Source organism: Danio rerio, chromosome 25, assembly GCF_052040795.2.
Source record: "Danio rerio strain M-AB ecotype USA chromosome 25, GRCz13ab, whole genome shotgun sequence".
In the NCBI taxonomy this organism is placed as follows: Eukaryota; Metazoa; Chordata; class Actinopteri; order Cypriniformes; family Danionidae; genus Danio; species Danio rerio.
This window is the reverse complement of record NC_141045.1, coordinates 15,616,124-15,643,993: the sequence shown is the minus strand read 5'-3', so window position 1 is coordinate 15,643,993 and position 27,870 is coordinate 15,616,124. Positions and strand designations below refer to the sequence as shown.

The 27,870-nt window shown below is 34.4% G+C and overlaps 2 protein-coding genes and 1 long non-coding RNA gene across 10 annotated transcripts; 1 reads left to right on the top strand and 2 right to left on the bottom strand.

Annotated features, from left to right (window-relative positions):
* Window positions 1–686: 686 nt before the first annotated feature.
* Window positions 687–9,968, bottom strand: ciapin1 (cytokine induced apoptosis inhibitor 1). 7 transcript variants are annotated; one of them, XR_015525687.1, is made up of 9 exons: window positions 8,657–8,710; window positions 6,548–6,707; window positions 6,140–6,283; window positions 5,967–6,046; window positions 3,978–4,146; window positions 3,444–3,517; window positions 2,051–3,362; window positions 1,114–1,967; window positions 687–1,032 (listed from the first exon to the last, which is right to left on the bottom strand). XR_015525687.1 is itself a non-coding variant. In XM_087310680.1 (9 exons), exons 2-9 carry the CDS (start codon window positions 6,702–6,704, stop codon window positions 922–924), a joined length of 936 nt encoding a protein of 311 aa, XP_087166806.1. In that variant the 5' UTR covers window positions 6,705–6,707; window positions 9,634–9,968; the 3' UTR covers window positions 687–921. The 7 variants fall into 7 exon arrangements, 6 of the variants coding, with proteins under 6 accessions (XP_087166806.1, XP_087166805.1, XP_087166807.1 ...); XM_087310680.1 differs by lacking the exon at window positions 8,657–8,710 and adding an exon at window positions 9,634–9,968 and having other exon boundaries at window positions 1,114–1,195; window positions 3,244–3,362; XM_087310679.1 differs by lacking the exon at window positions 8,657–8,710 and adding an exon at window positions 9,634–9,958 and having other exon boundaries at window positions 1,114–1,195; window positions 3,244–3,362; window positions 6,548–6,710.
* coq9 (coenzyme Q9 homolog (S. cerevisiae)) lies at window positions 9,143–26,081 on the top strand. Of its 2 annotated transcripts, NM_001098746.1 has the most exon segments (9): window positions 9,143–9,225; window positions 13,838–14,039; window positions 14,533–14,668; window positions 18,394–18,536; window positions 19,846–19,930; window positions 20,012–20,116; window positions 23,380–23,535; window positions 23,615–23,668; window positions 25,675–26,081. In NM_001098746.1, coding segments are annotated over 9 exon segments (996 nt in total). In that variant the 5' UTR covers window positions 9,143–9,146; the 3' UTR covers window positions 25,711–26,081.
* Window positions 11,209–12,428, bottom strand: LOC141380933 (uncharacterized). Its single transcript, XR_015526331.1, has 2 exons — window positions 12,288–12,428; window positions 11,209–11,740 (listed from the first exon to the last, which is right to left on the bottom strand). It is a non-coding gene; the product is annotated as an uncharacterized LOC141380933 (long non-coding RNA).
* Window positions 26,082–27,870: the final 1,789 nt, after the last annotated feature.

The following is a 27,870-nucleotide window of genomic DNA, read 5'->3' as shown; positions in this document are numbered from 1 at the left end:
TTGCACATTGACACATTAAATACAGGGTATTTCCTACCCTGTTGATAACTTTTGTGACAATCATTAACATGATCAGTGTCTTCACATGGATGAATATCTTTAATTATTACCAAAAACAAAGTATAATTAAAAGTAAATTGAGCAAATTTGTTATTTGAGAAGTGTTTATCAAACTGGTAGCCCTCCACATTAATCAGTACCAAAGAAGTAGCTCTCAGTTTCATAAAGGTTGGTGACCCTTGCCTTAAAGGGTTAATTCATTTTGGTGTGATTATATAGTACGGTGTTAAAAAACACGACTGAATGTTTTGAATGAGATTCTGTAATGTAGCCGTGGCGGGATGAATTTTGTTGTGCCGCCCCGCCATGGAAGAATGAATGTAGCTGAAAACATGCTATACTGTACTTTTATTATTAATATAATTATTACAAGTGGTAATACTAATTAAGTTGAAGAGGTTTGTACATTTGGTCAAATCTGTAGTTTTAAGCCACAAATAAATAAAAAAGCTCAATGGTTTAGTGATTATTTGAAAGCACAGGAAAAATATGTGATATATATATCACTTGATTAGTTTTATGTATTTGATTATTAAATAATGATGGTTTTGCTCTTTTTAATTACTTTGATTATTTAAAAGTGCAATTCATCATCATCTTTAAAAAAAACTAGCGATTGGCCAGTGTGGCAAAATCTGAATTTATTTATAATCTGAGCATCCAGTTACATATATTTGGCATACTTACAAGAATAACAATTATATGGTAAGAGACATTTACAACTGAAGCATATAGCCAGTGTTTCTGCGTGTGTTTGTTGTTTGGGTATCAGTGTTTTATTTGACATCAATGTGAATGTTTGTTTACAATCTGAGCCACAGCGTCGATCGTGGAATGTAATAATGTCTCAAAACTGAATACCTATTTATCAGCTATATCGGTGTTGGCCAGGAGCACCTTCTCTCCAGGTTTGAAGGCTGGCATGCCGAGATATGGACAGCTGCCACATCGGAAGGCATCACCCAGATAACACTAAAGAGCAAACAAGTCAGCTGTCAATTCATAAAGTCCTAATCTCTCAGAATAAACTGATTTGCTGACAGAAATACCTACATTCCCACAGGCTGATTTGGGCTGGCTGGCTTTCTGCGCAGCTTTACTCTCCTGTTCTAGTTCTTCAGCAAGACCACAAGTGCTACAAAACAAACAAACAAGAATGTTGGTACTGCTTACATTATACTAGAATTTTGAATTTGAATATAATAGTTTTTAAAATATTCAAAACTCAATACCATTTTTGAAAACACAAGTAAATACTACAATAGCTTGAATTAGAGCTCTAAATATCTTCATTTACCACTGTTAAAATCAGAATCATGGCTCAATGGTGAAGCTCCCGTGAAGAGCTTTGAAATGTGTTTTTGTTAGATTGACATTTTGAACTGAAACATGAAGAATATTATAATCGATCCATTTAGGCAGAAGCACTACAGAAAAACTGCAAATCTTCTCTATTTAAATTTAGCCATCAGTTTAGAACACATTTACTTATAGATATAAGTTACATGTAGATATAACTTACCTATAGATACAGATCTTTAAAACTAGCATACTGATATCAACTTCTGAAAAAAACTTTATTTTAATCTATTGGTCCAATCAAGAAGCCTGTTGTTCAGATTTTCATTTGCGCAGCTTAAAAATAAATAAAAGCAGTAAAATAATAATAATGTATTGTTTCCGTCTTTCTGAACCTTGTAATTTTATAATAAATGTCAAAATCCATTCATTCCTATTTTAATATTAGAATAGAAACTACTAGTCTCTTCAACAGTGTTGGGGAAAGTTACTCTTGAAACTAATGCATTACAGTATTGAGTTACTCCTTGAAAAAGTAAGTGATTGCTTTACTTAGTTACTTTTTATGCTAAATTATGCGTTAGGTAACATTACTTTTGGCTTGATCTCTTTCAGAACTTGTTTTTTTTTTGCTTTCTTTTTTAATAGAGGAGCTCTGCAATTAACAACAGACTTTATAGCCTAAGCCTACACCTTCATTTACCTTTAAAAAAAACCTGTATTTTAGGATAATGTTAGAACTTCCTGACGCCAGAGCTACATATGCCGTATATACAGATTATTGAAAGTCGATGCCTTATATTCTCTCATTGGCTCGTGATTCATTGTGACTACTTTCATTTTAATTCAGCAGTTTATTATTAAAAGTTTACTAATTAAACTAAAAAGTAATTCACATTACATTTGCAAAAAAGTAACTCAAATATTATTACTTTTTATTTAAAATTAATGCGATACTTTACTCGTTATTTAGAAAAGTAATGCTATTTCATAACTCGTGTTACTTATAATGCAATACCCCCATCACTGGTCTTCAATAATGGTAACTTTTATACAACTAAGTACATACAGTGCTTGACATATGAGTTCACCCCTCAAATATTTTTCATTTAAATGTATATTTTCTATAAGAAACTTTACAATATTATATTTGTGCATATACATTAGTTTAGTCAGTACTGAAGCCAAATCTGGAGCTAATCTAACAAAACAACTTGTGGAAAAGATCCAGAAATAACACACCCAAATGTATATGCTAGGGGAAAATATTAGTATTATTTTTAAAGAGCAAAATCCAAAAGTAACATAACATTTATACATTTTGTAGTTTCAAATTTTTCCAATATTTTGCATAAATTTAAATGTATTACCATTGTTTCTAAAGAAAGATGTTCAGTGACATTATTTTAATAAATACATCTGTTTAATGAATCTCTTGTTCAAATGCATCTTAATATTACTTATATTCACTGAGAAGATTATAAAAGAATATTAATTTTCAAAATGGAGGGTTCCCATATACGTTAAGCACTGTACATCATATGTATTTTTATTTAATGCCATGTCAGCAACGACTATTTTCATGCCAAATACATTGCATTAATAATAAATATACAATTAAAAACCTCAAACAAATGAAAACATAAATTAGATTCTTTTTTTAAAAGTTAATGTACAATAAAAATTCGAACATTTTTCCTGGCGACACTTAAATATCTCCTAGAGTGAGTTCATTTCATAAAAAAAACCCCTTAAAAAGCGGGACACCAAGTACATGCAACAACAAATAAAGGCAATAATTATCAAGATGTATGGAAATATGCACACTTTAGCCAACACTGCTTGTTTACAGATAGAAACATTGTTTAGGAAAAAGCTGCTGACCAGTTTTTGCAGGCTTTTTTCTTCTTCTTGGAGTCGTCTCCACAGGAGGCTTTGAGGGAGGACGGGTCAGGCTTTTTCAGGTCATCTGCATCCAAAAGAGCATCTGAATCTACCAAATCCTGCAAAGTGAAGAGCAGAATGATGGTGTGGGTTACAGATAAAAGACACAAGACTGACAATGTCACTGGTTTAGAACGCACCACGTCATCGTCATCCATGTCATTAGCTGATAGAGTCCACTTCTGTGCAGTGCCGGGATCAAGAGCTGGTTTTACTAGAGAAAAAAAGTGTTTATTGAGTTTGGTGATGTGACATGTAAAACAAATGAAAATGTGTGCTACAAAATGAGACAAAATGTTTTTAAAAATGTAATTGTGAATTTATTTCACAGTTCTGACTTTTTTTACTGTCTAAAAATTACTTTGCACCTTGATTTGTTTTTTAAATTCTACTTTTCATTTAAAATTATTTTGAATTTTCACTACAGGATTTGAAAAACCTTGTAACTGCAAATGACAATTTAGCATTTTTCCCCTCTGAATGATAAATGTATGTAACTTATGTTAGTGTGTATAACTTTTATTACTGTCTTTTCTGTTTCTGCCAAAAAAAAGCTAAACTGCTAGCGTACCTCATACAGTTTTTCCTTTTCCCATGAGAAATACAACTTTTCTTTCCAGCTCAAATATGATCTTATGTTAAATTTCACAAGTCGATGCTTTAAAATCACAGACCTGTCGTAGTCTTTTTCTTGCCAAAGGAAAGTTTTAGCTGTGTTGAGGATCCGACCTCAAAATCAGGTTTAGATGCCGTCATGCGCACTCTTGACAGTGTGTTTCCACTGAATCCTGTTCGTTCTGTGAGAGCGGCTGCTGCTTTTGGACTCAGCGGCTCTGTTTTCACCTGTCAGCAGTAAACAATCCTATTTCAGCACTTCAGACTCTACAGTGTTCATATGAGGCATCTACATTTTTTAGTCTATTTGAAATTCCCAGTATTATTATTATTATCAGATGTAGTATTATTAGAACCAACGGCAGAAATATTTTATTGGTAGCACATTCGCCTTACGGGTCACTGGTTTGGGCCTCAGCTGGGTCAGTTGGCATTTCTGTGTGAAGTGTGCATGTTTTCCCTGTGTTTGTGTGGGTTTCCTCAGGCTGCTCTGTTTTCCCCCATAGTCCAAAGACATGAGGTACAGGTGAACTGAGTAGGCTAAATTGTCTGTAGTGTATGTGTGTGAATGAGTGTATGAATGAGTGTGTATGGATGTTTCCTAGTGATGGGTTGGAGCTGGAAGGGCATTCGCTGCGTAAAACATATGCTGGATATGCTGGTTCATTCCGCTGTGGCGACCCCAGACTAATAAAGGGTGTGTGCGTGTATATATATATATATATAAAATAAATAAAATGAATTAAAAAAATGAATGATTTTCAGTTTTAATTATCTATTTTATTATAAATATTGTGGTTTTGAAAAGTTTGAAATTATAATAATATAACCATAGGCAAATTTATTATTATAACACTAATATAAAATTGTATAGTTGATTTAAGTTATTTATTTAAAGTTATTGTTTCATAAAAAGATTTTCAGTATGGCAATTTAACTTTAAATTTATTATTTTAAACTTTAAAATTATTATAAATATTACTATTATTAGGTCGAAGCAGTGGCGCAGTAGGTAGTGCTGTCGCCTCACAGCAAGAAGGTCGCTGGTTTGAGTCTCGGCTCAGTTGGCGTTTCTGTGTGGAGTTTGCATGTTCTCCCTGTGTTTGCGTGGGTTTCCTCTAGGTGCTCTGGTTTCCCCCACAGTCCAAAGACATGCGGTACAGGTAAATTGGGTAGGCTAAATTGTACGTAGTGTATGAGTGTGTGTGTGTGTGTGTGTGTGTGTGTGTGTGTGTGTGTGTGTGTGTGTGTGTGTGTGTGTGTGTGTGTGTGTGTGTGTGAGAATGTGTGTGTGGATGTTTCACAGAGATGGGTTGCTGCTGGAAGCATCCGCTGCGTAAAAACTTGCTGGATAAGTTGGCAGTTCATTCCGCTGTGGCGACCCCAGATTAATAAAGGGACTACCCGACAAAAAAATGAATGAATGAATGAATGAATTAATTAATTAATTACTATTATTAACCTTTTTAATAAAAAAAATAATCCTAACATTATTATTATTAGTGAAACAACATTTGTAATTCCAAAAAAGCAGGGTAAACAGGTTTCAAATCATTTAAATTATTATTTTATTGTGCTGCTATTATAATAATAATAATAAAGCAAACATGTTGAAATTTTTAAGTCTTCCACATTTGAATTAAAAAATGTTTTTTAGCAAATAAATTACTATTATATCTGTCATTATATTATTAATAAAGTATTATTAAATGAATGACTACTCTTACACCAATATTCACAATAAAAAAGTCAGCAAGTAATTATTCTGTAACACGTGTTCCATGCATCTACTATGGTAATAACAATTAATTATGGATGATCCCATGCAAAAATATTAAATACATGTAAGGAATTAATATTACACAGTAGTTAAATAAATAGTTACACAGTGACAAAGACACTTTAAAATGTACATTTTGTCACTAGCTAACAGATGTCCTTAAAATTAACAGACTGAAACTAACATTTACATTTTTTTTATTTCACAGGACCTTTAAGATTCTTGTTTTGATTTGTTTTGAAAGAGGATGAAATGACCTGATGCTAACCTCTGTGACCGACACTAATCCAGCCAGTTTAATAGCAGACATCAGTTTCTCAGCGGTTCTCACACCAGTGTCCTCAGAACCTGAGGAAAAAAAAAAAAAAGTTAACCAAAGTAAGTGCTGATCATCACTGAATGACCCAAGTAGAGGACTATGTCCTGCGTGTGGTCGGACACCTGTGACTGGCTCCTCTAGCACCAGTGTTCCCCCAGGCTTCATGACTCTGGCCATCTCAACCAACATCTCTGAACTGTGGATTAATGAGGAGTCGGTCAGCAGGCCTGATAGAACACAGTCATAGCTGGAGGCATTGTGTGAAGCTGAAAAACACAGATATGACGGATGTGAGTAAGGTATTACTGCATTAATACTTCTAATTTTAAATAACTTGAAAGACTTGAAAAGAAACAGGACTTGCATTTTCTGAATTTATTTAAAGATTTAATTAAAGACCAAACTATTTTTCTTTCTTAAAAGCCATGCACAGATGATTGTTCACCACAATACTAGCAATGTGAGCAAATAAAATCAATATTATGGTTAGTTTTGATTTCAGGTGTACTGTGAGTCAAATGTAAACATACACAGCAGTAGTCGCTCTGAGTTCTCCAAAGACACCAGACTCTGGTCTCCAACAACAGCAGCGATGCTTTCAGCAAACTGCTTCAGTGCAGAAGAAGATGAAGGCTGAGTCCATATGAGCAGCACCCGCTTTCCTTTCTGAAGCCCCAGATCAGCCATTACCTGCTGACAGACACACAATAACATGAGCAGATCCATCCATCCATCAAAACATTGAGGTAAAGTTGGTTTTACATTCTCACAAACTGACATTCTCCTTAATAAGATTTCAGAAAAGCATTTTTTGCAAATTATAAACAGTGAAATCATATTAACAGCAGCCAATGACTATCAAAGTACAACATTGTTCACAATAAATATCGCTAACATTGTTTCAAAAAGTCATACTTGTATGTGATTACAGGCCGAATATTCAAAGTACCATGATAAACAATATAGTGAGCATGTCACAAGTTGTCACTGAATGCTTTCAAAATTTTACAACTACTTCAGAATTATTTTTAAAGTTTGCCTTTCTCGCCTCAACATCAACATTTGTCTCTTTTTTTTAACATCATATCTCCCTATAATCTAATATACAGTAACTTTATAGTGCTTATTTAACAGACCAGCTCATAACCAGGAGCCATGCTTTGGGCAATTTTAAAACAGCTTAACAATAGCTTAATGTACCTAAACATCAACCAGAGAAACCCAAATTTCTGTCAAATTGTACTTGCAATTAACCCTGACTACTGTACAAAGAACAAGCCTCAATTCCACAGATAAAGTGAAAAACAGCACATTAAGCGTTTTCTCCCCCATTAAAGTCTATTATGAAGAAAAAGCTTAACGTGGCTTAATGTACCCTAACAACAAGCAGGGAAAAATCTAATTTCTATGAAATTTTACTCATGATTAGGCCCACACAAAATCTGCAAACGCAGAAATATGCAGATTTTTATCCCATCATTGAGTCTATTAATTTACTTGTGTAAATGTGTGTAAATTTAAATTTAGCAATATTATTGACTAATATGAAAATGTTAATTTGATTTATTAACAATTTGGTTTGTAAAGTTATATTTTCTGTCTTTTAGTAGATATTGAGAGACTTGCTTTGTTTAACAAATAAGTGGATCAAACTGGATAAATACTAAATAACAGTTAAAAAGGTTTTTTTAAATTTTTTTTATTTAATGTATTAAGTTTTTAGTAACGATACACCCAAAATCATTCCACATTAATCTGCAGATTATTTACAAAATTCTGCACAGAAATAGCAAAAAAATCTGCAAATTCTGTGTGGCCCTACTCATGAAAAACACTTTCTGGTGTCAAAAGAATAAGCTCTAGTTTTAGTGAGTAAAACTTTTCATGTTATGCGTTTTAAGTCCATTATAAGGAAACAGCTTAACTTGGCTAAACGTACCTTAACACTGACCAAGGAAGCCCTGTCTTCTTTCCTTGTGATTAACACTAACTATTGTCAAAAAACAGACCCTAATTCCATAGATAAAGTGAAAAATATCACGTTAAACGTTTTCTCCCCATTGAAGTCCACAATAAGGAAAGGCTTAACATAACTTACAATAACCGAGGGAAACCAAATGTTGAAAAGGCTGATTATAAAATCAAAGTTAGTGTTAATTAAAAGTCAACTTTGAAAGAAATTGAATTTTCCCCGCTTTTTGTTAAGGTGCCACGTTAAGCTTTGTCCTTTACCTATGGAACTGGGACTAGTTCTTTTTACAGTAATTGGGATTAATTACAAGTACAATTTGACAGAAATTTGAGTTTCTCTGGTTTATGTTTAGGTACATTAAGCCACTTTAAGCTTTTTTCCACGTTAAGCGTTTTAGAATGTCCCCACACTTTAATCATTTGTGTATCTAGGAGGACGTGAGGCACTTAAAACTGCTGCATCACAATGACAATGCAGTTACAGCACAGCGTAAACATTACACGGTTACACCATCGTGTCAGAAAAACAACATTTCTAGTGTAACGACGGAGCTTTCACACGCCACTAAACACCAGAATACTAATATATAAGACAGAATGTAGACGACCAAAAAAAGTTATTCGAACAAAAGAAAACAATTGTCTAACCTTTTTGATATTAACGTTACCTTGCTTTGAATGTTTTTCCAAACCCGGTCAGGAGACTCAGGACGGACTGTGTCGCAGGTGTAATGTCGCAGGCGGTTGTACATGCGAGCGTCGCAGTGAAATGATGACATAACAGAAAAAAGAGTAGAATGGCCAATGACGCAGTGTGTAACATAATACAGATTACATTTATTTACTGTTCGTTAATAATATAATAAGTATGTGTTATAATTTACATTTTGATTATTGTCGAGTTTTCCGCTGAAGAAACGGCGCTATTATGTGATAAATCTTCCATTACTCCGCGTTAATCTTAATGGGCCATCTCATCAGTGGTTGCATAACAAACGTTTTACGTAATTAAATCTAAACCGACTGATTGAGCATATTTATAATTAATACATTCTGCTAGAGATCGACAGAAGGCTTGTTTTTTGGGCCACCAAGCGCACCCTAGAGGACGAATATTGCTAGTTATTGCTAGCTAATGTTATTTCACAACATTTGCTAATGCTAGTCGCTGTTTTGGATATGGCGGCTCTGATTAGAGGACTGAGAGCTGGAAGGGCCTTGCGGGGTCTCAGCAGCGGTAAGCCGGGGAAAGAGAGAGGTCGTCAGACGTTAGCATTTCAGTCTGCCATCTGTGTTTTCAGGGTTACAATACTTAAAAGTGACAAGTGCGGTTGAATGTTGTAAATAGTTCTGCTTGCTTCCAAGTATAGCAAATGTAAGTCAGCTAGGCGACTAGAGAAGGTGACCATGAAGGGCAGGATTGCATGCAAATCAAAAGTGCATGTGACAATTCATAAAGTTGTGCGATTCAGATTTACGGCAAATGCATAATGATGGACATCAATTTTAAACTAGCTGCATGTGTAGAGTTGTAGTGCACAAGTTTATGAAAGTAAATCAGTTGCGAAACTCGAGAGCTTGCAAATGTAAATGTGAGCACTTGTGATAATAATATTTGTATGTGTAGGTTGAAATGTACACTTACAGCTCTGATGTGAACAGCTGAAATCCTCGATTTGCACACACACACAACAATCCACACACTTGTGTTTTAAATTCGAAGTTGCAGATTAATAGTTGTGTATTTGTAAAATGTCATTCACAAATACAAAGTGACAGACACACGTGTGCACGGCAAATTTGACTGCATCTTCGCTCTACAACCACAGGTCGGCACTCACAACCTCTCAGATTCGTCAGTACAACTACAAATCTCCCGCGCTCTGACTTTTGCTACACATCTCCCGCGATCTCTGTAGCAGAACTCATCTGTGCACTCGCAGATGCAGAGGCGTGAGCAGCGCTGGGCTGGGGAGGGGCGGGGCTGGTGTAAAGCTGTTTGATTGGCTGATGCCTGACCAATGAACAATGCCAGCAGCCAACAGGACTGAGGTGCAAAATAATCATTTCCCACGATTATTTCATTATTTAGGGTTTATTTAAACTCTTTTCTGAAGAGATTCTTGTTAAAAATAATAAATTCTGTGGAAATGTACATACCAGTAAAAGAGCAGCAAAGCCAGTTTATTGGCTAGAGCCAGCCAATGAGATGGGGCGTTTCTGTTTGTCAGGACACAGGGCAGCTCACGTTGTTGGAGGCCTCGAGCAATCAGAGGGTAAGTTATGATTTTTAATAATTATCTATATGTTCAATACTGTTAGCTAAGCTAAGGACTGTGCTGGGTGCTTCTCTTGTTTGTTTTTTTATATAAGAAACAGTTATGAGTTATCTAGGAGCTGCTTTCAATCATGTTATATGGTTCTAAAGATACGATTCAACCCACATGAAATAAGAAGTTGTAATAGTATTTATAGTAAATAATAGTACGTTTTTTAACAATACTAACTATAGTAAACTGTATTATACAGTATATATTGCAGTATCTACAACTTTGTTAATGAATGCAACAGCACACTGTAGTATTAACTAGCATGAACTTTAATAAATTGAAGTATACTTGTATGTATGTGAGTATATATATATATATATATATATATATATATATATATATATATATATATATAGCTTAAATTTGAAAAAATTGAAATATAGCTATCTGTTTAAAACTAAACATTCTAATGCCATTTATTATGCAAATATCAAGTTGAAACAAATCTGTTAAGAACACATATTTATATGTAAAACCTAATACATTTTAAAGCAGTTTCATTTCTTTCTAATTTTTACATCTACATGCATTACATCTGATTTAGGTCCACAACTTGCATCCTTCAACATGATATGTGTGTTCAAAGGAAGAGCAACTAGGTGAGGGAGACAGTGTCCATCGCTCGGCTGAGGGTCCACTTTGAGCATCTCATCTGCAGGGTTAAGCAACATAAGCTGAACAGTCATCATCTCTCTCTATTACAGCGAGCATCAACCAGCTTTACACAATGGCTTGCTTTCTGACCATTAGTTAAGGCTTGAGCAAAGTATTAAAGAGGAGATAACATTTGATGGGTAATGATGAAGTTGGATTTACCACCTCCATCTCATTATGAACAAGGAAAAACCCTGAAATATTTCAATACAAGTAACTAGACATTTGCACTGCACTTATTTGGACTGTAAATTTTATTTGACAAATTACATTCCCTTACAGAACAGGTGTCAAACTCAGTTCCTGGAGGGCTGCAGCTTTGCAAAGTTTAGTTCTAACCCTAATTAAACACACCTGATCAAACTAATTGAGTCCTTCAGGTTTGTTTGAAACTTTCACTTAAGTGTGTTGAAGCAGGGTTGCAACTAAAAACGTGCAGGGTTACGGCCCTTCAGGAACTGAGTTTGACACCCCTGCCTTACAGTAAAGTGTAAAAATACTACATTAAACAATTATCAAAATAAAAGTTGTGTTTGTGGGTGAGTGTGTGTTTTGTTCAAATCTGTAGTCATCTTGGCAAGAAAAAAGAGAAAATAAAGTTGGCTTCCTCTTGAATGATCTGAATCATTTTGAAGTGTTTGTAGATGAGCTGGATCATCATGTCATCTTTAGCATAAATGACATCCTATTCAAGCTATGCAGCTTCTCTGAGTTCCTCATCGACTTGAAACATGCTGATCTCTCCTGTCACTCCATCCTTACAGGAAACTGAGAAATAACCTATAGTTAGTAACGTTCATAATTAAAAAAAGTGATATAAAGGACACACTGTACACAAACATGTAAATAGATAGATGGATAGATAGATATGATGCAGGTTATAATAACAAAAACCGGTATGATCTGTAAGAAACTGAAACGCCTAGTGTTATTTTTAATTGCTATTAATGTGTGTGTGTGTGTGTTTGTGTAAATATACTTCAATTTATTAAAGTTCATTCTAGTTAATACTACAGTGTGCTGTTGCATTCATTTACAAAGTTGTAGATACTGCAATATATACTGTATAATACAGTTTACTATAGTTAGTATGGTTAAAAAACGTACTATTATTTACTATAAATACTATTACAACTTCTTATTTCATGTGGGTTGAATCGTATCTTTAGAACCATATAACATGATTGAAAGCAGCTCCTAGATAACTCATAACTGTTTCTTATATAAAAAAACAAACAAGAGAAGCACCCAGCACAGTCCTTAGCTTAGCTAACAGTATTGAACATATAGATAATTATTAAAAATCATAACTTACCCTCTGATTGCTCGAGGCCTCCAACAACGTGAGCTGCCCTGTGTCCTGACAAACAGAAACGCCCCATCTCATTGGCTGGCTCTAGCCAATAAACTGGCTTTGCTGCTCTTTTACTGGTATGTACATTTCCACAGAATTTATTATTTTTAACAAGAATCTCTTCAGAAAAGAGTTTAAATAAACCCTAAATAATGAAATAATCGTGGGAAATGATTATTTTGCACCTCAGTCCTGTTGGCTGCTGGCATTGTTCATTGGTCAGGCATCAGCCAATCAAACAGCTTTACACCAGCCCCGCCCCTCCCCTGCCCAGCGCTGCTCACGCCTCTGCATCTGCGAGTGCACAGATGAGTTCTGCTACAGAGATCGCGGGAGATGTGTAGCAAAAGTCAGAGCGCGGGAGATTTGTAGTTGTACTGACGAATCTGAGAGGTTGTGAGTGCCGACCTGTGGTTGTAGAGCGAAGATGCAGTCAAATTTGCCGTGCACACGTGTGTCTGTCACTTTGTATTTGTGAATGACATTTTACAAATACACAACTATTAATCTGCAACTTCGAATTTAAAACACAAGTGTGTGGATTGTTGTGTGTGTGTGCAAATCGAGGATTTCAGCTGTTCACATCAGAGCTGTAAGTGTACATTTCAACCTACACATACAAATATTATTATCACAAGTGCTCACATTTACATTTGCAAGCTCTCGAGTTTCGCAACTGATTTACTTTCATACAAGTTCCTCATGTCTGCGTTCTTTGCGAAGTCGTAAATGAATGCATGAAGTTCTAATGAACTCCTGTGTATTTGTTTCACTTTCACTATTATAAATGTATTTTCCATAGGGTCCCACCGGCCAACTTTAATGCATGCATTGCAACACTCAATGGGCTGTTTTGTTGCATGCTAATAATGTTAAGTGCACATTTAAATGGGTTTTGTGACTCAAAAAGTGCTTTTTGTTTTTGTGCAGGGTTTTATATATATATATATATATATATATATATATATATATATATATATATATATATATATATATATATATAATTTATTTTGAGATGTATTTATGAAGAAAATTTGAAGATATTTATAATATAATAATAATATAACGTGCATTTCAAAAAGTTCAGTTCTTCAATCTTTGATATAATGGTAGTGTTTTATTTTCCTTCGGCTTAGTTCCTTTATTCATTAAGGGTCGCCACAACGCAATGAACAACCAACTTATCCAGCATATGTTTTACAAAGCGGATGCCCTTCCAGTTGCAACCCAGTACTGGGTAACACCCATATACTCTCATATGCACAAACTATGGCCAATTTATTTAATCTAATTTACCTATAGCCCATGTCTTTAGACTGGGGGGAAACCGGAGTACCCGGAGGAAACCCACACGAACATGGGGAGAACATGCAAACTCCACACAGATGCCAACTGGCTTAGCCGGGACCCAAACCAGCAACTCAGCCTTCCTGCTGTGAGGCAACAGAGCTAACCACTGAGCCACCATGTTGCCTTTGTGTGTGCTTATTATGTTCATCGCTCTATTACAGTTGCAGTTCAAGGCACAGTCAGTCCTCAGTGCAGCAATGTGAGACGTGGATTCCATCGAGCCGTCCTGTTAAGACTGTCCGACAACTCTAAAAGTGACACATCTGTACCACCTCCATCCTACCATGAGGTTCACACAACTGGAGATAGCTCATCATCTTCAGCACAAGGAGAAACTTCAGAAGATGCCCAGCCAAACACTAGGTTTGAGCCCCAGAAATTATGAAATAATAAATAAAATTGAAAGGGGAAATATTATAACTTGCTGTTATTTTACTTTACCTTGAGACATCTAAGATGTAGGTCATATTTTTTTCTTCAGTAAAACTTTAAAGAAGACTGTGGTACGAATGGCACTATTTAGTGTTTCCTAAGGATTTGAATTAAGGTTAATACTACTTATAATGCTTAAAGTGCATCTTCAGGAGCTATTAGTATTTATTAGATTTTGCTTGTATATATATTTTTGACTCTCAAAGTGCCACACCTGTTTCTGTATGCCATAGCAGCATTTTTTAAATCACCAAGAACCACAATTTCAGCTCAAATTCTTTAATGTTTAATGTAAAAATGGCACCTACTGTACATCTTAAATTCCCTAATGGTAAGTGAAATTAGCAGCAAATCTTTAAGGGTTTGTTTGTTTAAATCATCAACTCTGATGTTTGTTTTCATTGACTCTGATTTGGCGTCTCAGTTTTCAAGATCAAAGCGGTGAACACGGTGAAGATTATGAGACAGAAGAGCAGCTTCAAGCTCGCATCCTGACCACAGCTCTGGAGTTCGTTCCACAGCATGGCTGGACAGTGGAGGCCATCGCCGCTGGTGCCGAGGTTTGTTTCTTTTAGCATTTTGATTGTTCATTTTTATGGATTTTACCATTTTGGGGGTACAAATGTAAACTTTCAGACGTGATAAGTTTAAACGACAAGTATGTACTAATAACAGAAAAGTTATTCCTTTGTGTATTGAGAAAGTTTCATGCACAGACTACAAAATGCATTTTTTGTGAAAATGGTGACATACTAAGTAAACCAACACTGGTGGGTAGGGCATATGCAAAAGTATGCTAAATGACTTTAAATTTGCCAGTAACCTGGGTTAAGCGCTTCCAGTGAACTGTATGCCATTGCAAAATTGGCCCGTTTAAGGTCTGTTTTCTTTAAAAATCAGTGATCTCAACTGACTGAGTGATATCTAATATAAAGTGGGTCTCCGATTGTACAAGAAACACTGCTGCATTAAATAAAACTTTTCCTCGCCATGTCTTTAAAATATGGACATTTATTTTACCCCAGTATATTCAGTGGAGCTTCTGCGCTGGCCTGCCAATGCTGATGGGTGCGTGCGAGTAAACGGCTTTTTGTCTCGTTTTACGCTTGAGCAACTAAATGAATGCCAAAGTCTATTGAACTGATAGTATTGTAATTACATTACAACATCAATGCTATAAAAGGAACCGTATAAAATGAAAAAAGGTCACATTAACCGTTCATCGGATGTTTATCAGTATGAAAAGAAACAGACACCTCATATTTGTACACTTATTTGTATATGTGACATCGCCACCTGACCTGGCATGATTAATACAGCAGTTGTAGTAGTATTTATGGATTTGTGTGTGTGTGGATATTGTTTTTTAACAAGGTTGTCGACTGTGCACAAAATTTTTAAGACAAAGTATGTATTTAGTACATCAGTGTCATTTAAAGGCATCATGAAATCCAAATTTCATTAAATTTGTAAAATTTGTAGTACATATTTTGTATTTGACAACTCAGCTGTTTGCCAAACTGTTGGAGCATTTAAAAAATACTGAGCATTCAGCACTACATGTACAACGCAAGCTTAATTCTAAAAAGCATGACGCTCTTCAGACCTCCTAGCCTTTCACAATTTTTTTAAAAGATTTTTTTTTTGCGATTAAAAAATGACAGATTTTGTGATGGTAATTCCCAGAATTTTGCTGACAATTTTGAGATTAAAAATATATATAAATAAAATGGCAGATTTTTTTGTATTTATTTATTTATTTTTAGATTAATTAAAATTTACGTTTTGACGACAATTTAATTTTATATTAAATCGAGAAATCGCGATAAAAAAAAAATGTATACATTATAATGGCACCAACGCTTTGGTTCCCTCTGTATAAAGCAGGTCGAACACCAGAAGCACCACTCGGCAACGCGCAGCACCACGCAGCGCCATGGATTTTAGAATTCTAAACAGGTTTCTATACACACTCCGGTGCCCCCCAGCCACGATTCAGGATGCAGTTCATATTTCAGCCACGCCACAGAGCGCCATCTGATTAGTATCATGTTAAATCTCATGCGAATGTGCGCGTTTGGTGTGTGATAGTTTAAACTGTCATGTGCGCGCCTTGTCACGGTGCTTCTGGTGTGCGACCTGCTTGACTGTCTGTTAAAGCGTGAAGTCATGTTGGATTTTACTTGTTGATTGTCAAGACATATTCCCTCATCAATTCGATAAACTCGATCTCAACTTGTATGAAGGACGTAAAAACCTGCCATGTAAAAAAACCGTGCCGATCTTAGTTCGAACCGTGCTGATGTTTTGGTTTAAACACGAGCAGAGGTGAGGGCCTGCAGCAGTGAAAATGAAAGTACCCGTCCCCATGACGTCATTTAGCGGACCTAGTTGAAAACCAGACAGATCAGGCAGCATAATACAGAGAGTGGAGCAAAGCGCATCAAATGATCGGTATTTTAAAGGGGGAAAAGCAAAATAGATTAAATATGTTATTATATATTAGACACACATCTGGTGCTTTTATTTGCTCCTGCTATACGTCCACAACTTTAAACACATTGGGTTAAATTAGGCTTTACAGTTTCCATGTTCAGTCCTTTACTTCTACTGTACCTTTTTAAGAAAAAGACAGCAGCTTTACAACCTGTCATTCAATCAGAACACAAAGTCAAAGCCGAGCTGACAGCCAATCTTTCCTAGGCTCAGCAAAACATGCAAAAAATACATCTGTATTCCTGCAACTGCAATATTTACACAAATATTTTTATTCAAATCTTCTGCAACGCTATTTAACGTGTAAATTTGTTTTACATTTATTTACACCTTGTTGACCAATTTATGTATGGCATGGCCATTAAAAATACAATGTTCCTTAACCAGATGGTTTCCAACTTACTTATAAAGAGAATGTTATTTCAGTCATGTTTTTGTAATGTTTTAAGGTGACTAGTTGCACAATAAAAACAATTCGAAATCGTGAATCGTTCAAACTTTATAAAAAACCTAGATTTTTTTTTTCCATATCGCCCAGCCCTAATATATATATATACACAAATCAAAAAAATAAAGCTTCTTTATTTTAGTCTCTTGTCAAAACGGTAGGGATTAAGCCAAAGGAAGGTTGTATATCTCTTATTTTTGTCCACAATCTGACATCATGTACCTCACTCAGGATGTGCGCTAGGATTCCCCAAGCGTAATACACCTAAAACACGGATTGCTGTAAAACTCGTCAATGCCAGGCAAGCGGTTTCTCTCGTTAACTGCAGGAATGTATCGATTTGTCGCATATCATAATACCATCCAAACATGTAAAGCACATATAACACCTTTCAATTCAGTCACGTCCAGCAGGCGTCATCCTTAAACTAATCTCCATCATTGTAAGCTGCTTGCTTTTCTGTTCATTTCATTGATCCGTTTGTTAGATGTTTGCTCACACTTTTTTGCAGTCTGAAGTGTATCAAATGCCCAATTTACGCCAAAGAATGTCTAATCTTTGCAATTACTTTACATGTAAATCACTTGCGCTTCATCCGAATCTGCTTACTGCACAGACTGCAAAACAATTCCCCCCTCCTCCATGTATTGTAATGATTGTGAGAGCATAGGTTAGGCATAATTTTTTCGAGAGACACTCAAATACATAATATGTGCTGCTGACTCAGTGAGTCACGTAAAACAATGAATTGAAAACCAAAATAAATCTAATTTGATTGTATTTTGGTTTAAAATTGGATGTTTTATGAGATTATTTATATTTTTTGCAAATATTTTACATTTAAGAATTTTGCAGGATCGCAAAAAAATTTCGACTTTTTGTTGATTTTGCATTGAATTCAGCGATTACGGAATCATAAGGGGTCTGGCTCTTATTGAAAACATCTGAAAAAATACACTTGTCTTGTAAACAAAATGCTTTGATGGACACATTCCCTAAATGATTTGTTAGTGCCAATTTCTAATATTATTATCATTATTTTTACATTTTTGTTTCATATGCCCTCATTATTTCTAATAAAAAATAACATATCTTCTCGTATGATGTATATTATTTTGAAAGTGAGACAACATCAATCACATGAGATCCACCAATAGCAAATCTCAACAATCCAACAAAGCCCTGTTTATATTTCTTCTTCTTTAAGAAGTAATTTCATGCAGTCGTATGTCACAATAGGAAAGATTATCACACTTTCTGTTTCATGCTGATTTCAAAGCAAAACAAAACTTCAAGTATTCAAAGTAAATATTATTAATCATACTAGTTTGCTCTGTTCAGACACTTGGCCTGTCAGCAGCTTCCACTGGGATGTTTAACAATGGAGCTGGAGATCTGGTCCTACATTTTGTTGCACAGTGTAATACTCAGCTTGCTGAGACCCTCGCAGAGCAACATAACCAAGTCCAGCTTGGGCACGCAGAGTGAGTTTACAATTATTCGGTTTTTATAAATGCTACACTTTACTGTTAAAATTTCTGTTATTGTTCATATATATTGTTTATAATAATCTTATATATGATTTTTACCACCTTTAAAGAAAATTTGTTGGGTTTTAAGAATGCATTCCATATATGTTTTTATCTGGGTTTTATATGGATGTGAGTGAGACATGGATTCCGTTGTGTGACGTTCAGATAGGAATTATATATATATATATATATATATATATATATATATATATATATATATATATATATATATATATATATATATATATATATATATATATATATATATATATATATATAATTTAATGTATATCTTCATATGTTACTGTATAAAAAATTCTGTGAAGATTTTAACTCTTTCACATGTGACTTTTTTATTGTTACTGTTATGTAGAATGCTTTATATTTAAAGTTCTCATGATAATGCCTCAAGTTCATCATGTGTAACACCACAGCCCCAATGAGTTATTACAAAAATTATGCTTCATTTCTTTTTCCCCCTTTCTGCAAATTTTGACAAACTTCCTAATTATATTGTGAAATATTTGATATTCTGATCCTCAAATAGGTGTAAGAACATGTATTTTGTCTTTTAAATGGCTTAATAATAATCATATTTTTGATATAATATGGATAATGGACGCAGGACAGATCAGAACTGCTGAATTTACAACATGTTAAATCTAGAAAAAAAAATTCTAAAATAAAAGAAAGTATGTGGCTTTTTATAGGGAGAGGAATAGAGTACAATTTCTAGTCACATAAAAGTGTGTATCAACCATGAATAAAGCACATCGTTCAATTATATTTAAATAATAAATATTAAAAAAGTTAAAAAAAAAACTTTTTTGCCGTTTCCATAGACATCAGAGGTTTTACAAACCTTAAATGTTATGTTTCACTAGAACATGTGTATTTGAATGGATAAAACCTAACATAAATGTTATTTGTTTGAAAACATTGATAAATTGCTATTTATGAAAAGCACATCACTTCTGCTCTAAACGTTCTAATCACACTGGTGTGATCGTACAGGTTAAAGAGTTATTTGTGGTAACAAAATTGATGGGGATTTATAATAAAATTTTGTCAAATAAGATTTATTTGGTCATTGAATGGGCTTACAATAATCACAAGTTATTACTAGTGTTATAAATGTATACTAAATTATATATACTGTAAAAGTCATAATTTGTATTTATTTTTTAATTGTATTGTATTGTATTATAATGTATTGATCTATCGTTGTTGTTTTTGTTGTTGTTTTTTTATTATGTGTTAGACCAAAGAAAACAGCTGAGTTTCTGAAGGACGCTGTGGAGATGCGACTGCGCATGTTGACTCCTTACATTGACACGTGGCCTCAGGTATCATCTCATCCAGATGTTTGTCTCAAAAAACCTCACATTTAATCTAGAATAAGCTAAATGTGTCTCCTCTGTTTGCAGGCCATGAGTATCCTCCTACTTCCACACAACATCCCTGACAGCCTGAAGCACCTCACCACCTTAGTGGATGATATCTGGTATTACGCCGGGGATCGCTCCACAGATGTGAGTGTTTCTATACTCCCTCTTATTATCTTATTTAGCCTCAGTTTGTACAGTCATGCACCGATCTAGGTTTTTCATGGCCTATTTTATTTTTAATATATTTCATTTTAAAGGTATTTTTACAGTAAAATTAGCAGATTCTATTACCAATTTTTTTTTATTTGTTTATATGTGTATTTATATATTTAAATTGTTAAAGACTTTTTAAGACCTTTTTAAGACCATTAAGTATTAAATTTAAGACCTATATCGCAATATCAAAAACACGCATGCACATAAAGAGAAAATGCAAAATTAGCGGTAAAGTAAATGTATTCAAATGGAACAGTACCAAGACAGTTTAGATGCACCATTAAACTATAGAAAAAACAAACAAACATCTTAAGGCTGATATATACTTTCGCCTAGCGCCACATTGCGCACCTCATGAAACAAATGAGGCTTTTATACTTGACGCATTCACCATTGAGAGATTCTTTTAAATGACAGGGGGTGGTCAAAAGAAACAGACAGTAAAATCAGATTAATAAAAAGAGAAGTAGAAAGTTTCCGGAACTAAGTCATATCATTAATATCGTTCAAGATATTTTGGGGCCCCCTTTTTTTGTCCCTCAGATTTTCCTAACTTTTACAAAAATTTTCCTCCTTTCCCACAGCTGTTGCAATTTCTAGCAAAGAAATTTTGATCATCTGGTTCTCCCTATGATCACGCATAGACCGATCATAACACAAGACACAAAAATTGTGAGTCCGCATCATCTGACGGAGCGAAAGCAGATAATTCGCATGTGAGCAGCCAGTGTTTTGAGAGCTCACGAGCAGTTTGTCGCTCTGTCGTATTACATAAAAGCACTCTCGACTTGTAATACTTTGCTTACGACATTTGTCAGTGAAATAAGGCCATACTCTGCCAGTCGAAATCATGTTGCGCAACCAAAGTGAACCTCCGCAAACAGCGATGGCGTCACACTCTTCAGTTCAGCTGATTGCCTATTGCATGTTGGCCTCATTTGTAGTTGTAATACCGCAAATTACAATTGGACTAGTAAAATAAAGAACTACAATACCACGAAAACCAAGCAACAGCAACAAAAAAAGAATTTAAATGAGTATCAGATGTAGCGTTACATGGACATTGGATAAATAAGACCTGTGCAAAAATATCTAAGACTTAAACAGCAAATTTAAGACTTTTTAAGGTCTTAAATTTCTATTTATTTATTTATTTTATATATTTTTTAATTAGACTTTTTAAAGGGTCACGAAACACCAAAACACATTTTTGAGCTGTTGACAGTTGTATATGTGTCCCACACTGCTAAAAACACTATTAAGACACCTATATTTCACTAAAAAGTGTAAATTGGTTGTTTTTGCGTTATTTCAAGCAAATTCGTTCTTCCGGTTTGAAACAAATTTTTGAAGCTGCGTCACGGTCATGACATAATAGCGTTGTAATCCAGCGTGCAGACTGGACGTCTGTGCCAGAGTGCGTCTTATTGCGTCTTACGGTGTGTTGCATTAATGCATGAGTAAGGCTTGGTTCAAACCAATCAGCGCGCTCTATTGTGCAACTTCATTAATATTCATTACTGTCACAGTGTGTAGACGACAAAGACGCCACGTTGTGTTGGCAAAATAAGCGTGAAGTGTTGCTTTTATAGTTTGCTGCAGTTAAGTTTTGTTTTCATTTTCTCTCTGTGAGAGCTCAGACTCACGTGTGGATTAACAGTGTACGCGACGCATAACAACAATAACTTACGTATCTAAGGAGGATTATTGTTTACCTGAGTGCTGTTCTCATCTGCAAACGCTAAGATCCGGATTCGCTTGTAGTCTTCTCTTAATAAAGACGCGGTTCTAGTTGCTGGTGATTGTCCTGTCTCTACAGATTTGGTAAGTGAGCGACCAGTGCTCTTTGTTTATTCAGTTTGTTCGTATCGAACAAACTATTGCACCGAGTTTAAACATGTTAGCACTACAACCAAACTTTAACCTCGTGTAGGATTTCTACCACATTTTGTGACCGGAATAACACACGCGGCTTTCTGACGCTACCTGCCGTGTGCATCTAAGTTTCCGGGAAATGCTGAGTTTTTTTTTCTCTCATTCGTCGTGCGGTATCAAACATTGCACGAAAAATACACGCTTAGAGCAGTTCCTCGAATCAAATATTTCGTTTGTCGCGAGGGACATGAATGAATTCTCTGAATGAAAGACAGTTAAAGTCCACCATTTAATAATTTGGCAAATAATTCGACTACAGATGCCCATGTAAACACAGTCGCGTGCCCAAATAGACACTCCCACACCGTGCCTCTTTTATTCCTCCGACACTCCCCCCTAAACAGAGCTGGACACGCCCACTTTTCTGGATTTTTCCAAAGTAGAGGTGTGAAAACACCCTGCTGAAACGAGGGGGTTTCATGGCCCTTTAAGACTTCTTGAGACCCTGCGGAAACCATGTTAAAGTTGAGCAGGAAGTTGCTTAGATTTTACAGTATGTTGATGTGCTTCAAACAGAAATAGAATATTGAGTGGGCGGGGCTTTCTTTTTACGCATCATTTTTACATAGCAAACAAACGGTAAAAAGAGCGTCGTTAAAAATACCATGGCTAAAGTCATCAAACTGACCTTAACAGAGAAGGGTCACCACCCAAATGTGAAAGCAAATGCTCAGAGTGCATTTGAGTGGATCAACTTGCTCTGGTTAATTGTTAGCGCTAGCAAAATAAACATGGTCAATTTTGATTTCAAACATACTTTTTTTTTTTCAACAAATTATATTAGATAGTATCATTTAAAAATAAAAGATAAAACATAAAGACTTTTGCAAGTTTGACTTTGCCTTTATGCATTAAATTATGCTACATAACACATACCTGTAAGTGGAGATTATAGAACTAATGTTGTTTTGTGCTGTAAACAGCAGATATCTGGTATTTTATATGCATACCTTGATCATCAAAAAAGAAAATACTATCTGACAATGGGCAAATCCGATTAAGCAAAGCTGCATTGGTCATTTATATCTTGTCAGGGAAGTGTGGTTATATGATCTGCAATGAATCTCCTTAAAGCCAGCATTATCTACTGCGCCACCACGTCGACAAAAACATTACTCATTACTCGTTATTATATGTGGTATTTCATGTGCAGCATTTACTACACTGAGCTGTAGTTGTCAGCTTTGAGTTAATAAGAAAAATGCATCATCCACAGGTCATATACTTTGCTCATGCAGCTGTTTTTGTTGTTTTAGGTGAACTGGTACACGAGGCGTGCAGCGCTTACAGGCATCTATAACACCACAGAGCTGGTGATGGTGCAGGATTCATCTCCTGACTTTGAGGAAACGTGGGCCTTCCTTGATAATCGCATTAAGGATGTAGTTAACATTGCTAACACGGCTAAACAGGTTATTGTGGCATTTCTTTGTGGATTTTTTGTTTGTGATTTTTGTGATGAAAATGAAATAATTGTGTAATGATCTGTAGGTGCAAGCAACAGGAGAAGCTGTGGTTCAAGGACTCATGGGAGCTGCAATTACGGTAACCAAGCTCAAATTAAATCACAAAAAAATACGTTTTCCAAAGTCAGATAGATTTCTAATAGGCCTAATAGCTAGTCACATATTATGAATGGTTTGGATTTCAGTGATGACATGATAAAAGTGGTTCTTTTTCTTTTTATTTATACTATTTAGTGTAACGTTTTAGTAATTTTCATGTGTTTTTGTAATTTTTATCATTTTTTTAAACATCTAATTAAATTTAATAAAAAAGATTCAAACAAATAATGTAAAATTACATTGAATTAAATAAGACTTTAGAAATAAAATAAGTAATTATAGATAAAATTCTAATTAACAATAAATAAAAATCTATAATTAATATTTTAAAATAGAAGTAGAAAAATAGAAATGAATTACTAAAGTTTTTTGCATTATAAATAGAGTAAAATAGAAATAAAATGAAAAAGTAATAACAATAATTATTAATAATTATACAAATGTATAAAATACTAATAACTATACCTAATTATTTAAAATAAACCCCCAAAATATTTAGACACACATTCGTATAAAATAAATTGGATTAAAATAATCAAATAATTAATATACAATAATACAAAAATAACATTATTAAAGTAAATGAGAAAATATACTAGTATAATGAGCAGAATAAATGTAATATAACAAGGGTTATGGGTCCATGGCATCTAACCACTCAATCTAACAATGGCGTCTAACCACTCAAATTACTGTAATTTTTTTAGAAATTAATTCTAAATTAATTTCTGTATTTTTTTAATTACTGTAGTTTTTCTTAGAAATGGTAATTTACTATGTGGATTTAAAATGTGTACTTTATACTTTCACTTGAGTACACTTTCAGTGAAGTATTGTACTTTTACCCCACTACTTTCCTTCATCCAGCAGTCACTACTTAATTTTTTCCTGTCTATGGGGATTAGAAAAGTCAGTCATGTGATTTCTGTTCAATCGAATCGAACATAGAAATAAAATTGCTTCATACTGAATTACCATAAGACATGCAGCAAACTGTTTGGAAGCATTGAGTGTCCATGAAGATACTTTACACGCAATGGCCCAGAGACTATTTAGACTGAATGTCACTGATGAGAAGATGACGAATGTTTTTTTATAATAATAATAATAATAATAGTTTTTATTTATATAGTGCCTTTCCAGAGCTCAAGGACACTTTACAAGAAATGCGACAAAAAGATAAACAAACATACATGAAGTCAAATATAACAAACTGGAATTACACAAACAAGATCTAAGAGACATATGAGCAGAGTGGAGGTGGATCAGATAAAGTAGTCAGTTTGGCAGATCAGAAGCGAAGCATTCAGAAAATAAGAGTCTTAAGTAAGGATTTGAATTCAGAGATACTTTATGATGACTAAAATGGTCTTAAACAATTCAATTCATCTTTATTTTCATAGCGCTTTTACAATGTAGATTGTGTCAAAGCAGCTTAACATAGAATATTAAAGTAAATTGAAACTTCAGTTTTCAGAGTTTAAGTTCAGTTTAGTTCAGTGTGGGTTAATTTTCACTGCTCAGAGTTCAAACACTGAAGAGCAAAACCATCGATGCACAGCTCCACAAGTCCCGGACCATGCAAGCTAGTGGCAAGAAACAAACTTCACCAATTTGCGAAAGTTAACAATCACTAAATACACCACAGAATGTTACGTTTATACACTCACACACACACACACACACACACACACACATACACACACACATATATTACATGTAAACGCATCAACCTTTCCCAGCGTAATACTCACTGGTCATGAGTACTTTTAAAAGTGCTACTTTTTACTCTTTTGATTAATATTTACAACAGATACTTTTACTTTACTTGCACTACATTTTAGGGCAAGTTATGGTACTTTTACTTTGTATGATTTTTCAGTACTTTTCCCACCACTGCATCTAACTGACCTTTAAATCCTGTTTAAACATTTGATTTATTTTGCAACTTAAATTAAATTAGCATTTGTCTCTCATCTTTTCCAGCTGAAGAACCTAACCGGGATGAACCAGAGACGATGAGTTTTCGTCTTTCACTATCTGACCTTTCGGCCATGCAGCACAAATGTCCGATACTTCCCTAGCCTGCTCTAAACCAACTACACAACATGAAACGATCACAGTGAAAGTGTGTATGTCACGATACTCCCCCAGCACTTTTTAAATGGGTCAGCTGTGCCATACCAAATTCCTCTGTCTGAATCTTGACCCGAGTCCAACCAGGAGCCAGTTTTCCTTCTGCCATTGCAGTCTCCTTCTTGTTTTCTGCATTTGTAAAAAGAAACAAAAAAAGAAATGTAAATTGTATTTGAGAGTTCTATGTTCATACAGTTTGTGTCTGACTCTTTGCTGAGTCCTTCAAAAAAGAAATAAAGGCTTACCTATTTGCTGAACGCTGAGTTTGTTTGTTTGTTTGTTAATCTCTCCATGGTAATAATCCAAGTCTGTGATGGAAGAATTAAACACGATATCAAGGAGCTTTTCCCTGATATTGTGTTTAATTCTTCCATCACAGACTTGGATTATCTTCTTTTTATATGCCATTGAAACAATTGCTAAATATTTATCTGCTTTATATATTAATCTGCTTTAAGTGGTGCAATATTTGCAACTAAAACATGCCAGTAAAGTGTTCTTATTAATAATACATCAAGGGTTTTAATGTTTCTTATTACATATAGCAGGGATAACAAAAACTGTTCAGTTTAACATGGTGGGTCAAACTTTACAAACACTTGTTGGTTATATGGCCACAAATGCAAGTCTATTACATGTTTGTTTGTTTTTTACAGCAGACTCCTTGCAACAAAAAGCATATAAATATTTGTGTAAATAAATATCTCAATTCCGTCTTTAATAAGATATTTTAATGCTTAGGTTTAAGACGAAAGCTTAATTTTAATTGTGGTCTAATGAAACTAGGCAATGGAAATGTGTCACATTGCTGTTTGAAGTACACACACAACATGTTTTAAATAAATGGTTTAGCATAATTTTTAAAAAATACTAATATTTTACTAATAGTATTGGTTATTCTTTTGCACATTTGTGTATAAAATATAATGTATTAGGCTTCATGTTTCCTTAAAATGGGCTATATGCACAGCTCGTATTTTTTAGCCAATGGTAAACTTCCGTTGAAAGGTTTCTGTTACAATTTGAACTTTTATAAGCATCAACATCATAATATTGCAATCAGTTAAATGCACTTAAGCATTAATTTAGTTGTTCAAGCATTAAACGAGATGATAGACTGTAACTGCTAGCACCGTCAGTACCAGCAGGTTAGTGCAGAAACTCCATTCAAAATACTGAGTTAAAATAAATGTTTATATTTCAAAGAAATGGCAGGCAAAATTTGAGTTGATTGCAGTGCTTCTTATCCAGTCTGAGACCCACTTTATATCTAATAGGCAGTGAAGATCACTTGTTTTTAAAGAAAACAGATAATCGTGCCAATTTTGTATAGAAAGACAGTTCACTGAAAATCCTCGAAAATGGCTGGCTAAAAATTAAAAGTCCATGTGCACACCCCATTACAAACCAATGCTCTGAAATTATTAGTTTGTGATCATTTCCACAGAAAACAGCACAAAGAAATACCCATAGTAATACAGTTGTAAACCACAAAAATCGGAATTATGAAATCTGAATTTAGATGTTGCAGATTTACCTGATTTACATCTTCCACAGTAACTGATCATACTGATATAATGTCATATACAGGCGTGTCTAAAATGTAAAAAATACTACATTAAGTTAATATCATGTATGTTAGGTTTGTGATTTTAACTATGTATTTATTTCAAGACCTCAAAAGGACAGAGGAAAAGTTTTTATTTTAGATTTATTAAAAAAGGACAATAACATGTAATCTTACTTTGAGTGTTCTGCAGTTTACGGAAGAAAAATTTCGCCCAGAGTATATGATTGGGTCATAAAATCTATTTCTAAAACTATTACATCTGACCAGAACCTGTGCTTATACAGACTTAAAATGTGAAATGCCAAAATTATCTATTGAAGGGGTGGAGATTTTGTTAAGTCTAGCTTGTACCCTAAAGCTTTTTATAAATGGAAATTAAATCACCCGGTTCTGTCCACCATTACAATTTGGCCTGGTATCAATAAGTTTTTAGTGCCTATAATAAGATGAAAGAACTTTATTTTTAAATTCTTCAT